This window comes from Parasteatoda tepidariorum, chromosome 2, assembly GCF_043381705.1.
Source record: "Parasteatoda tepidariorum isolate YZ-2023 chromosome 2, CAS_Ptep_4.0, whole genome shotgun sequence".
Lineage (NCBI taxonomy): Eukaryota > Metazoa > Arthropoda > Arachnida > Araneae > Theridiidae > Parasteatoda > Parasteatoda tepidariorum.
In genome coordinates, this window is record NC_092205.1 from 47,986,711 (window position 1) to 48,000,729 (window position 14,019).

The following is a 14,019-nucleotide window of genomic DNA, read 5'->3' on the forward strand; positions in this document are numbered from 1 at the left end:
CAAGTAAATAGACAATAATTTAAAAATTTAAAGGGGATCATTTTATTATTTGCATAATAATTTTATTCTGTACTAAAGAGTTTTTTTTTAAATTATGACATATTTTGACATAAAACATTAATATAATATTGTTTAATATTATACTGTAGACTATCCAAAATTTGTCTACTTTAAGGGATTAGCATATTTGAAATCCCCCCCATGAACCATTTAGTTTGAAGCCTAGCGAGTGAAAATTCGAACATTAAATCAATTACTATTTAGGATGTTTTTTTTTTGTTTATACAGTATTTCTGATCTGTTTCGATCATATTTCGCCATATTTCGTATCATATTCTGATCATGTTTCGAGACAGTTTTTAATGAAAATTTTTTTAATTGATCACTGATTTATCTCCAAGCGCTTCAAATTACAATCAAATTTGACATGGGCATGCACTACTCTGTAGCTAGTTTTAATTAATTAATTTATTTATTTATTAGTTATTATTATTTATTTTTATTTATTTTTATTTATTATTAATTATTTAGGTTAGTTTATTTTTTGCGCACTCTACTAAGTAACAAATCTTATTTAAATAACAAATTCACCATGATATCCATTTTTTCAAATTTGAAAAATGCCCGAAAACACCGAAGATCTAAAAGTGCGAACATATAAGAGCGGTAATTAAATCCAGTATCACTTGTGCAATAGGAGCTTGCATTTATATGTTGTCCTGATTTTTGATTGTACGATTTTTAACTTGTAAGTAATTCTACTTATTTAAAAAGGTGGACCAACTTGTCACAGTATGTGGTTGATGTTGGGCAATTCCATATGTGACGGAATGACATTTTGACTTGCATGATGACAATTAATTGAAGTTTCTATGCATCTAATTTCAAATAAACATGATTTTTTCTCATGCATATCATTATTATTGGTATAATGTGATTCATAAACTAAAAAAAAAGAATTTTGTATTTTTTTTATTTTTAATTTTATGAACTTTTTACTTGTGTGACGGAATGACATTTTGGCAACCAAGCTTTCGGCATGCCGCTTAGAACTGGTAGTTTCTGTGAATTTTGCAACTATTATTTTCCTGAACTATTTTTTACTTTTAGTATAATGTGTAAGCAATGTAAATTGTGAATTTGGAAAATTAACCTCAGGTTGGCTAGCAGTTATTAACATCTATTTGCTGTGACGGAATGACCGTGACGGAATGACAAAAAGTTTAGTGGAAGAAAGTCTTCATTTAAAAAATGTTTTATTAATATGTAAATGATAAACAGAATGTAACAGATAAACAGAATTAATATTTACGTAAGAATCAGTTAAAATTTCAACAATTTGAAAATTAGGTTGTCTCAGAAGAGGTTTTATATCTAACTTGCCAATGTCACATCTTATCTTCGTTCTCAGGAAATTTATGCATAAATCAATTTTTGTCCCATGTTCTTTAAATACTTTAACATCTAAATCGTCTTTGTTTATCAAAGTAATTTGCGCTGCATATAAATGTGCCTTCTTTTTTTTCGCAGTATGGGACAATGATTAAAGAGCCGACCGCATACTCCTCAATCATATTTTCCATTTCCTCTTCAAAACAGTGGCTTTTCAAATCATACACTTGGTTTTGGTTAAAATTAGAAAGCATTCCAATTTTGATGATTCGCTTCTCAACTACATGAGCATCTAGTGCAGGTCTCTTGTTCCTGGCAATGCTAATGTAGCAAGTGTCTAGCTGAAGTCATTCTCTTTTGCCCTCTCTTAAATAGAATAGCTGGACAAAAACAAAACTTCAACGATTTGTTGCTTCGACTTTATGAAATCATAAAATTCTTTTACATATTATGTGCCGTTTTACAGCAGCCAACATCTTGTTTGGCCTTTTAGAACAACATCACAATTACATGGTATTTATAGGTGCATGTGCTGTGAGGTATTAATGAAATACACTTAACAAAAATGAGAATAAGAACAAAAATGAGATAAGACACACTTTACATCAATATATGCTTCTTTATGAAAAGCCTCTTTTAAGGCCATAAGTATATATTGCATCTGCACTCTTCGTTACTCTGTCAGAGTTTGTATTATGACTGAATCCTTCATACTTGGGGGCTTGTAACTAACATCATCTTGACAGTAAAATTTTTTTAACCAAATTAAACAGCTCATCAACATTACTTTTCTCACTTAGTTTCTTTTGAGTTCGATGTTAAATACTTCTCACATAAAGACTGAATTAATTTTTTTACCTCTATTGGTGATTTTGGAAGTGAGTGTACAATTTTTTTTATGGTGAGTGTACAATTTTTTTTTATGGCTTTACCAAGACTCTGCAGGAATTTGTATAGGGAATTTAAATTATTTGTATGTGAAGAGATTGGTAGAATTTGATTTTTTCTTTGTTTACACAATCTCTGCACAACAGCGTTTGCACTTCTGAGTTTTTTAAGTCCAACTTTTGTCGCGGAAGCTTTCTTCTCTGCCTTTCTTTCTCTGTTTTTTTTCTTCATCATATCATGGGGATCTTGGTCTTTTTCAACATTTTATCTGTCTTTCAACAGCTGTTTTAGCCATTAGGTTAATTGAAAAAAAAATAATTCCCTAGTTTTTGACTAAGCTTCTCAAGGACTCGTTTTGTCATTCCATCGCCGAAGATGTGTCATTCCGTCACGCTAATTATTGGAAGTTAATAATCAAATGCATAGAATTTTACAATTTCTCATTGATTCTTATGCCACATCTGCTTTATATTCCAAAATATACACATTTTCATTCAAAAACGCAGTTGCTATTTAAAAAAATATACTAAAACATGTGACGGAATGACACAAAAAAAAGTTACTTTTATTTAATATATTAAACTTAAAATGACTTAAAGGCTATGTTTTAAATGTTTAAATTTTGTACTATATGCATATTTTTATCAAAATATTGCAAAAGAAAGATACATTTCTTTTATTTTATAAGTATTTTTCAAGAAAACAATTTGAGCACAAATGTGAAGAATTCACTTGTCAGCCATGTGATTACTTTAGAATGCTGCCAGATTCAAAAAACTTAAAATTATCAAAAATTAAACAGTAATATGTAGACTTTGGCTATTTTTGAACATATTTTTAAAATTAAAATATGCAATTCATAAAAAAAAAATTTCACCTAAAAGTTGACACTTTCGTGGAATTGCCCTGTTATGATAATATGAATATCTAAGATTTGAATTGATACAAAAACTCTTTTTTTTTTTCAAATACGTGAATTATAAAAAAATAGTTATGTTTTACCTGAAAATCACATAAAAATCTTTTATTTGCTATAATTTAATCATCTGATTTATAAATAATTTTACCATTAAGGCTTTGAATTAATTTTATTTATTTGTTTTCCTCAAATTAAAGTATACACTGTAAAACATTTCGAATCAAATTTCGGTAAAACTTCACGAAGCATAAAATCTGATATACCGTAATTTTTACAGTAATATTCACTCTAAAAATCCCTGAATCACTTTAATTAAAAAATAGTACAGTAAAAAGTAAATTAAAAATTTCACAGTAAAAATATACTTTTGCTTGAAGTAGAGTAGGTGGAAACCAAGATTAAATAACGAATTATTATTGTTAAAGCAACTTGAAAATATGTGTTAATTTTATTTATAATTGCTCTTTTGAAATGTAACATAATGTAAAATCCAGAAAAATACTAACCATCAACTATAAAGTGAAATTACATTAGCGTTTCATGTAAATCTTCATTTTTACATAGATATATCTTTTAAAGAAATGTATTAAAACAAATTTTCATGTCCTTCGCCACTTAGGATATATTGTTGCAACTGCAGTACAATTTACTATATTAGAAGAAATTTTTCTCGAGAAAGATATATACATATACATCATCAAATGAGATGAAAGTTCAAAAAAAAAAAAAAAAAATCATGAAGCAAAAAATTTTTTCCGAAATTAAATTCTTTAAACTATTTTGATCCCTTCAAACATTTAATTAAAAAAAAAAGAAAAAAAAACATTAACTTTTTTCAATTGTAAGTTTTTCCAGTTACTTAAGTTTTAAAACATTTTTAATGAAAACCGTCGAATCAGTCATACAATCACTCTCTCTTGAATTTTTTATAAAACGAAAAAAAGGGTATTCAATATTGTTTGACTAAATATTTTAAAAATGATTAATTTGTAGGGTGAGTTGTTACCGACAATGTCAACCTTCATCTATGAAAAGGTACCCCACCGTAGAATCGAGTTAACATGTCTTATATACTAGTGAATTGGAATTTTATTTTTGTAGTGGTAGATACACTATAGTACTCCCCCACCAGAATTATATCTGTGATAGAATTCGATGAATGGATGCTACTAGTTGATTCATTGCTGTTTTGTGAGAAGCCGGGAGAGCTGTATTAAGATCACGATCGTGGTCGCTCCTGTGTTGCCTTTAGCAGTCGAGTGAATACGTTGTGTATGATTGAAACTGTGCAGCGCTAGGAGGTGGATGATGTTGCAGTCACAAGTAGCAAGTCAATTGTTCAATGCGGACCATCCATCGAAGTAGGCGTGTTCATATCGCAGTGGGTGTTTCTATCAAGGAAGGCGTGTTCGCAACACGGTCGGGTCACCAATGTAGGGTGAGTTGCTACCGACAATGCCAACCGTCATCTATGAAATTTATAATGCTTCTACCACGTGGTTTTTACGTGTGTTATTTTAAATTAATTTTTTACTTTTGACAAGGAGGAAGCATTGCTATTAGAATCCAAGTCTGGCCGGCCAGGTGGCCGAGTGGTTAGCGTGCCTGACTAATAAGCCAATGGTCGAATTCAGCTCTGAGCATGGATGTTTCTCTCTCGTGTGTGATGTGTGAATGTGGCCCACTTTATGAACGGGTTTGTGGCAGTGTGACGTGGGCAATGTTACTCGCCTCCGTGACTTTGGTTCGCAGGTGCCCACTAGGTAACACGAAATGAGTAACACCTCTGGCATCTTCTAACGCGAAACCAATGAGTTTCAGTGCCTGCCATTCGAAAAAAAAAAGAATCCAAGTCTGAATTTATTCCTATTTAATATTGAATTTGGAAATTAGGAAATATTTTAAGTTATGCATTTTGATGTTTCCATTCTTACTTATCATTACTTTTTAAAGAGATGATAATAAAAACTTTTAAGTCCAAGAGTTTTTGACTGTCATTTGAAACAGTTTAGAATAGCATATAACTTTTATAGAGATTTACACTGAAAGAAAGTAACTAAAATTTTTTACAACTTATGAACAACGTAAGAGGAAAAAAAAAAATTCCAATTCTCATAGATATTTTAGGCTAATTGTGGGTGTTTTAAATAAAACAATTTAATCATATAGTTTTATTCATTCTGGATTTCACGCAGGGGACGTTCATGGCTTAAAGATGTTCTGTTATCAAAACTTTACCTTTTCTGAAATCATTTTTCGATATTTTTTGTGCTTTCTCTTTATTTCATAAGAGTGAGCTACTATAGTTTCAAACGTATTTACACTTAAATATGATTACTTTTTAAGTAAAGTCAGCCGCAGACATTTTTTCAAAATAAAACCCGAAAGCCACGATGGCTAAGGGTACAGAGCGCTTGATTTCCGAAGAGGTGACCTAAGTTCAAAGCCCAGCGATGAATTGCGGATGAGAATTCCGCTCGCATCCACCATAGTGTTGACATAAAATATTCATACCTGGTCTTATTACAAATATATTCTTCGCTGAGTTGCCCCAGTTAAGCATTTCTACTAATGATGGCAATTATTTTCTTGCTCTTTTCCTTTTCTTTTTTCTTCCTTTTGTGCATTAAATTAGGGGGCGTGCTTTTTCGTTAATTTCAATTTAGTTGAGAAGTTGCAGTGTGTTGAGTTCTTCGGTTTGAGGAATTATTCATTTTTAGGTAAGTTTCTCAACATTGTTTCCTTTTGTATTAGTTTAAGTATTATACTTATGCATTTGTTTCTGTATTCTTTTTTTCTCTCTACCTGGACTTCTGACAAAACCCTTGGGGTACGGCGAGAACAAACTTAGACATTTGTCGTGTTCTCTCATTAGAAAAGCTTTTGCATTCAAGACTTCAGGGGCTGTTACCCTCTTATGACGTCATCCTCAGTTGTCATTTTTAAATTTTTCATTTTCTCACTGCTTATTTCTTTATATATTCTATTGGTTACAAATTTATTTCTTAATTTTTACAGAGAAAACTTGCTTCCATATGGTAAAAATCCTTTGTTGCTACAGATTTGCTTCTTTTTTTTTTACATTTTTTTTTTGTATGATAAAAAACTATTCTAACAACGGATTTTCTTTGTAACTCTTAAGGTAAAAGCTGATTCGGTGAAAGTTTATGTATCGTAAAAACTATTTTGAATACGGATTTATTTAGTTACTTTTACGGAAAAAACTTGTTCTTGTATAGTAAAAAATCCGTAAGGCTACGGATTTACATTATAAATTTCCTGGTTTTGCCCAACCAACTCAGCTACCAGTTTTAAACCATGAATTTTTCGGAATTTGTCTATAACGTACTTTAATTTGTCATTGTTTCTAATATTTTTCAAAACAGTAACATAGTATAATAGAGTATAATTGCTGACCCAATTCTGAGTTTATAATTAACTGCGTTCAATTTCATAGTCTTGTAATTTCGAACTCAACCCAGAAAACAAAGAAACTCCTAGATCCAACATTGATACAAGCTAGTCTTAGTGGTGGAATTTTGAGAACTAACTCCCATTTGCTTTGCATGGAGAGGAAAACTCCCACAGTAAGTCCGACGACAAGGGGATTCTTAGCCAGGATCCATCGACACGTGGGAATTATTTACATCTACACTGTGTTCACAGAATTCGTATCAATCAGCCATCGCTGGTATTCGAACCTAGGGGGCAACTCATTGGGAAGCGAGCACTTTATCCCCTGAGCCACCGCGATTCATATATAGCTGGTTGGACAAAAAATTAGCCAATTATTTTATAACCTGTAACTTCACATTTTGTCTTGATAACCACCTGGAATCGGTTATTAAACGAATCAACAAGATTTTGTGGATACATCACATAAATATTAAGTTACTCGTTGAAACGCACAAATCCACTAAATAGCGGAGATTCAGATTTCGGCATTTTCCCCCTTGTTTAGACAGATTATGTATGGGATTCAAGTCAGGTGATTTTGCAGGCCAATAGAAATGTAATTAGGCGTATGAGGGTCATAAAACCAGCTTTATATTCTTCCGGTCCGATGAAATTTGCTGTTAATCACGTTAAAAAATCAGGGATACTTCAGCATCCTGACGATATTGAAAGACAACATGATGATCTATTATGTTAAAATAAATATGCTCAATGAGGTAAGTGGTCCATAATAAGGAAATATAACAACCGGCTTGAACCTACTTTCATGATTTCAGTAGTGGTGACTTCTTTTTGTCTAGTGACCTTTTAGTATTTGGATAATAGTTTATGTAGTTGTTAATGTAATGATTCTTATAGTTAAAAAATTCAGTTATTAAATTAAGTTAGAAAACGCCAATAATATCTATTTATGTGTCTTTTCGCTGCTTGTGATGGAATATGCATTATTTATCAAATATTTTACATCAAATATATCACAAAATGCTAATGAAATATCAAATAATATCCATTAAAAATTACTCTTCAGTTAAAATCCTTTTATTAGGCAAAATGTTTTTACAAAACAGAAAATGTATAATGGAATACAGTAGGTACGATTTGTGAAATACACATATCTGTGGCATACCTTAGAACACTCTAAGGTTAGGGATAAATAATTCTAATTGGTTAGGGATAAATGATAGTCTAAAAGCTTTGTTAGTGATGATATTGTTTAAAATTTGTGTTAAATTCAAACAGTGAATCATATTTCAACTGTATTTTACATTGCAAGTGTAACATTTAAGACAAAGTGTAAGTGCATATAATAAAAAATATTTTTTTTTCTAAACCTGATTCTTAAAAACTCTTTAAATATTGATATGATTTCTGTGTGGATGTACTAATTATTTAAATCTCATGATTTCTTTGAATTGTATGATTAATCCAAGTGAGATGGAAGGGGACGGATGTATAGATGCCGGGTAACAGAGGTCTTGCACAGCCTATTCCTGCTGAAAGAACACCGACGACAGTAAAACGACCTTTTCTTCTTACAACTAACGGTCCTCCAGAATCTCCCTGTAATATTCAATTGTATGGTGTATGAAAATACATAGTAATGGTCAAAATAAGGATATAATAACGAAGTTAATCAAAAGGAAGCTATTGGTATTTCAATCCAGTAAAGCAATATTCTTTTGAAAGACAGAATCAGCATAAAAAATATGCATTTTCTCTTACAGAATTTATATATATCTAGTCTTTATATATACTACCTATATATACAATCTTCAAAATTTGTAAAATTTATGAAATGTAAGCTTATTTTATGAAAAACTTCAAAATATTATGTCTATTGTCATGTAAACTTTTGAAAAGTTCACTGTGAAAAAAAGTGTGTTTAAAACTACCTGAATGTGGTAAAATTGACAATGTTTTTGGCTCTATGGGTTCACCAAAGTTTTTGGTAAGTTCTACCGATGAGCTTTGTTAATGATTTTTCTGAAATTAACAATGCGTTAAAATTTAGTAAGTTTATCACGATAACTTAGAGCAAGGTATAAAAATCAGAATCATTAACAAACATATTCGGTAAATATAATTTTCAGTTTTGTATTATTTACTAAATGTGTGGTAATAAGCACTTTAATTTTGAAAATCAGAATTTCTAGTAAATCGTTATCATATGAATGAAAAACATGCTGAATGAACGGTTTAAATAACTTTTATTTTGGTTTTCTTAACAAGAATTATAGCTTTTTCTTTCTTTTTTTTTTAATACCAGAAATGTCGTTACCTTAAAGTATGGCAATTTTACCACATTTTTTTTTCTCCGTGTTTATATATTCTTAAGTAAAATCCTTTAAAACCATATATATTTTTACGAAAAGCTTATAAAAAATACTTTAATTTTCATAAAAAACTTATATAATTGTTAATGAATTACATAAAAATATACATTTTTTAAGTCGTAAACTATGGTAATTGGTAATTTAGTAGACATATACTTTGTTAAAATGTAATAAATGATATTGTTTAAATGTACGTTCGTTTTTATTCGCAAAAATCATTCGTGCACAAATTACTTATTGAAATTTAATCTTCTTTCAAAAGGTTATAAGTTAAAGCTTGTTTCAGCTCCGATATTTGTATACTGGTTTTTGCCCTTTGGAAAATATATATTTAATGCGTGATCTTGAATTCTCTCTGTTTAAAAATTGATTTTGTTTTGAAAACACTTTTTTAAATGTAGTAAGTTCTTTTCCCCGTATATTTGTTTTGTCATTAAAAATATTTACTTAGGAGGTTGCTTTCTTTGTAATGTAAAAGTTTTTTGAAAATTAAATACGTTCAATTGTTTTAGGCTATTTACTTCTGAAATATATATATGGGAGAAGCCTGTGAGTCAATAATTTTGTTAAACTCAATAAATAACCATACATTAAACTTTTGCTTCGTTGCGACTATTTTGTTTGGAGAAATAACACATTAAATGAAAATCTGAAATTAGTAAAAATAAGCTACAATATATAAAAAGGTTGTACAAGCAATATTCAGCAAGGAACTATTATATCGAATATTTTTCCTTAGCTGTACCTAATAAATTTTTTCATTATTTAATGCTTATTATTTAATATAAATAAACTCGCGTTGCCTCTAGAAATATTTTGTTTATTCTTTTCATCTCTTTTGAATAAGATTATTAAATATATGCTTAAAAAATCTTTATTAAATTTTCAAATTTATGCTGTTTTTTACATGGCATCTTTACTTTTTATCTGTTTATTAATACTAAATAATAAGCATTAAATAATGAAAAAATTTATTAGGTACAGCTAAGGAAAAATACTCGATATAATAGTTTCTTGCTGAATATTGTTTGTACAACTTTTTTTCATATTGTAGCTTATTTTTAATAATTTCAGATTTGCATTTAATGTGTTATTTCTCAAAAAAAATAGTCGTAACGAAGCAAAAGTTTAATGTATGGTTATTTATTGAGGTTAACAAAATTATTGACCCGCAGGCTATGCTTATTAATATTAATATTTTGCTTATGCTAATATTAATAATATCTCAGCATGCTTATTATTTAATATTAATAAACAGATGAAAAGTAAAGATGCCATGTAAAGATGCCATATTCATTCAATTATTTTTATTGAAATGAAGCAAGCAAAAACACAACTTTCTAACCACTCACACTCATTTATGCTACCAATCGCAACCTGACTCGTATCTCGTAGGTCACGAACCTATACATAACCATCTTTCCTGACATAATCGAACAGAAATAATCAAAAACGTAACATATACATAAATTATAAGCACAGGGTATCAAATATTTAAAGCTACTGTAACATTTCCTTTAAGTGTTGCTAGTGACAGTTGGGCTAAGAGAAACTTTTCAAAAAGCATCGTGATGACGTCAGAATGGATTGTTCTTAAGCAAGTTCCAAAGTTTATGCTTTTAAGCAACATAACTTTAATAAATTCGAATTTCCTTTTTTATTTTAAAGATAATTTTTACTTTTTTTATTTTAATTGACATAGCAACGTTTCTTTTTTTTAATATTTATATATGAAGCAGATAAAAGAAAAAAAAATGGTTGTTAAAATGATTGCCGTGTTACAAAATGCAAACGATTTAAAATTTTAACTGTAATTATAACAAAAGTTTTTCTTTAAAAACTAAAACGATTTTGAATGTTCATTAAGTTTCTTAAAGTTTATTATAATATTATGATTCTGCAAGTTCAACATATGAAACTAAGTAAATCCTGTAAAATATTCTTCGAAATAAAAAAAAGGGGAATTCGTCATTTAAACTATGATTTTAATCTATTTTCTACTATATAACTGGTATTTATTGATATAGTTCACCATTTTCGTTATGATTTTAACTCCCATTTGCTGAAACAACCTTTTTGAGAAAAAGCTATTCAGATATCCATTATTGACAGAAAAAGAAGGTAAATGAATTTTATATTTTTCAATTTTGTGGCATTGTAGTTTTCCGTAACTAATAAGTATTAGAAAAGTATTACCTCAATAAAGCAAAGATGTTATTAATTTATTTCCTGAACTGCGTCATAATTATAAATTATTAAGGGATCTTAATGATAGTAAAAAAAAATTTGTCAAGAAATTGACTTTTTTTTTCATTTTGTATAAGAGTAAAACTCTTTGTTGAAAGTTATAATTCAAAAGTTTTAATGTGATTTTGATATGCGGAACACCAAGTGTAAGTGATTAGATATTAGTTGTAATCAACAAAAAATTGGTTTTTCAACGTATTCTAAATCAGCAGAAAATATGCACCTCGCCTGTAAAGTTGGCTTCAAAACTCGTTTGTTTTAAACTCTCTAAAAACCTCATGGTTTCACTGAAAAAAATCAGCAGTCATTTTGTTTTATGCTATAGTTTTTTTTAACCATGTTTAAATTATTGAGAAAGTTATTTTTGGCAAAAATTGTGCATTAAATAATACACAAATAATTAAAATAAATATTTGCATTTATTTAGGATTTAAAAATTTAGGGACAGTAAGAAAATGTAGGGGAGAGTTGGCTGCGAGCAGGCACTTTGATTGATTGAAAATTAGTTTCGTCTTGTAGCGGACAAACTCTGAATTACATTTTAGACAAGAAGAAGGATTTACCTATTTTTTTACTATCTCGACTCTCTGATGTTCTCTTGTTTTTAAACAATCCTTATTTATTGGTCATTATAGCTGTAAAAATTATTTTTAAACCAGCTTATTTTAAGTTCATGCCCCAATCAACTATAAGGATTTAGTTCAATAGTTTTTGTTTTGCTAACCTCTACTCTGCTATACAGGGTAAAACTAACCTCTGTTCTCGGGAAAATTAAAACCGTGTACTACCCGACCATACTGTTCCCCTTAATGTGTGCCTATGCTGGGCCCATGAAATCTGCAGTGTAGAGGATGGAGAACATAACTTTATAAAGGCAAAGCAATGGTTTCACTGGCCCCAGTAAAAATTTATTGCGAACCCCTTCCTCAAGGCACAAAAAGCCTTAGATTTTGGTGCATTTCCTGAAGATACTTCACATCATTTGTAAATTATATGCATAATTTTTTTCAATAATTTTTGTCAAAATACAAATGTCTGCTACTTTTTCACTGAAATTCTTGCAGCTCTAAATTTTACAAAGTATTAACATGTGTACCCGATTTTACCGGAACCGGGTGATATGACATCATTATGACAAAATGGCATATTATGACAAAATGGCTGGCATATGACAAAAAAATAATTTATAAAAAAAGTAGTACATCAATGAGTTCTCAGGAATGATATATAAATTTTAGCTACCCGGTCTTATCCCAGTTTCTCCTATATAGTTAGGAGGCAGATTGATTGAATGTGGAGTTTTATGGCTCAGGATCCAAAGGAGGATATGCTGCGCCTACCCGTTTAGGAGACGTAAAAAGATTATTGTCATAGTACTGAAATTAGGTACCTAATACCTATTATCTATCTATAAGTATAGCGTGCAAAATAAGGAAACGGAAAACCCTGAAAAACTTTTGATCTAGAGTGATCGGATCTTCGCATTCTAGAAGTCAATCTTAATGGTTTGAGGGGTAAGCTAAAATATGCTAATTAATTAGTGCCGATGATATTTTAAGTTACGAAACAAGACACGAAAATGTACTTTCTCTGTATACGCATACCTTTCTTTTCAATGGATTTGTCCAAAGCTTAGACCTCTAAATGTTAGTTTCACTAATTGCATATTTCATTACATCTCGAGAACTGTTTAAACGAATTTAAAATTTGTGAACAAAATTATAACTATCGTTTATCCAAAGATAATTTCAAGCAAAAATTTACTTTTAGTAAATATTCATCATTTTTTTTATTTATTAATAGTCATTTATTTATTAATGTCAAAATACAAAATCTGAGTGAACTCGGTCGAATAGTTCCTGATAAATGGAATTTTAAGCATACAACTTTTATAAATTCGATTTCTCAGGAACTATTCGACAGAGTTAAAAATAGTAAATACTTACTAAAATTATTTTTTGCATGAAACTGTCTTTGGATAAGTACATATTATAAATGTGAGCAGAAATATTTCAATTAACTTAAAAATTTTCCGAGATATGATGAAATACGCGAGTAGTAAAATTAATATTAAGGGGCCAAACTTCGGACCACTCTCCTGGTTAAACAATTGTGACCATATTTCCCAAATCGCAGATATCCACTATGTTTTGGGGGTTAGAAATACAATCCGTCAAAAAAAGGTATATATATTCAGAATAACTACATTTTTGTGTCTGATTTCGTAACCTAAAAGTATTGTCTGCACTAATTCATTAGCATATTTGATATTACCCTTTCGAACCATTAAGATTGAGTCCTAGAACGTGAAGTTCCGATCAAAAGTTATTCTTGGTGGTTTATTTCTTATTTGGCGCACCATAAAACTGCCGTGCAATAGAAAAATTATCGTAAGCGACAAAAAAAGAAATCAAAATTGAGATTTATATATGTTTGGCAATTTTGTATAATAAGTTACATATTACAAAAAAATATATTTTATTAAAAATAAATTCAGTTTTATCAGTTTTTTGAAATTTTCTTTTAGTGTTCATTGCATTAGCAATAAAAAGAAAACAGTTGCCAAATCACTTTTCTCGAAATCTATCGTGAAGCAATAACGCTGTTTTTATCAATAGCACTTTTTACCACAATTAATCAAGTATCATTGGAGCTAATAATATACCAAACATGGCGACGTTTTAACATACCGAATCGAATTTACAATAAAATCTTTAATTTCAAAATAATTTGGAACGATTCTGTTTCCAGGCACCTTTAAAGGCCAATTTATAAATTTATTAT

General features: G+C 29.5%; 1 protein-coding gene across 1 annotated transcript in view; it reads right to left on the reverse strand.

Annotated features, from left to right (window-relative positions):
* Positions 1-7,671: 7,671 nt before the first annotated feature.
* Positions 7,672-14,019, reverse strand: part of LOC107437908 (trypsin-1) — a 30,358-nt gene continuing 24,010 nt past the window's right edge. Inside the window, exon 6 of the mRNA XM_016050046.3 lies at positions 7,672-8,215. Coding sequence (XP_015905532.1) covers positions 8,045-8,215 — 171 coding nt within the window. The 3' untranslated portion in view covers positions 7,672-8,044. The remainder of the gene's footprint in view (positions 8,216-14,019) is intronic.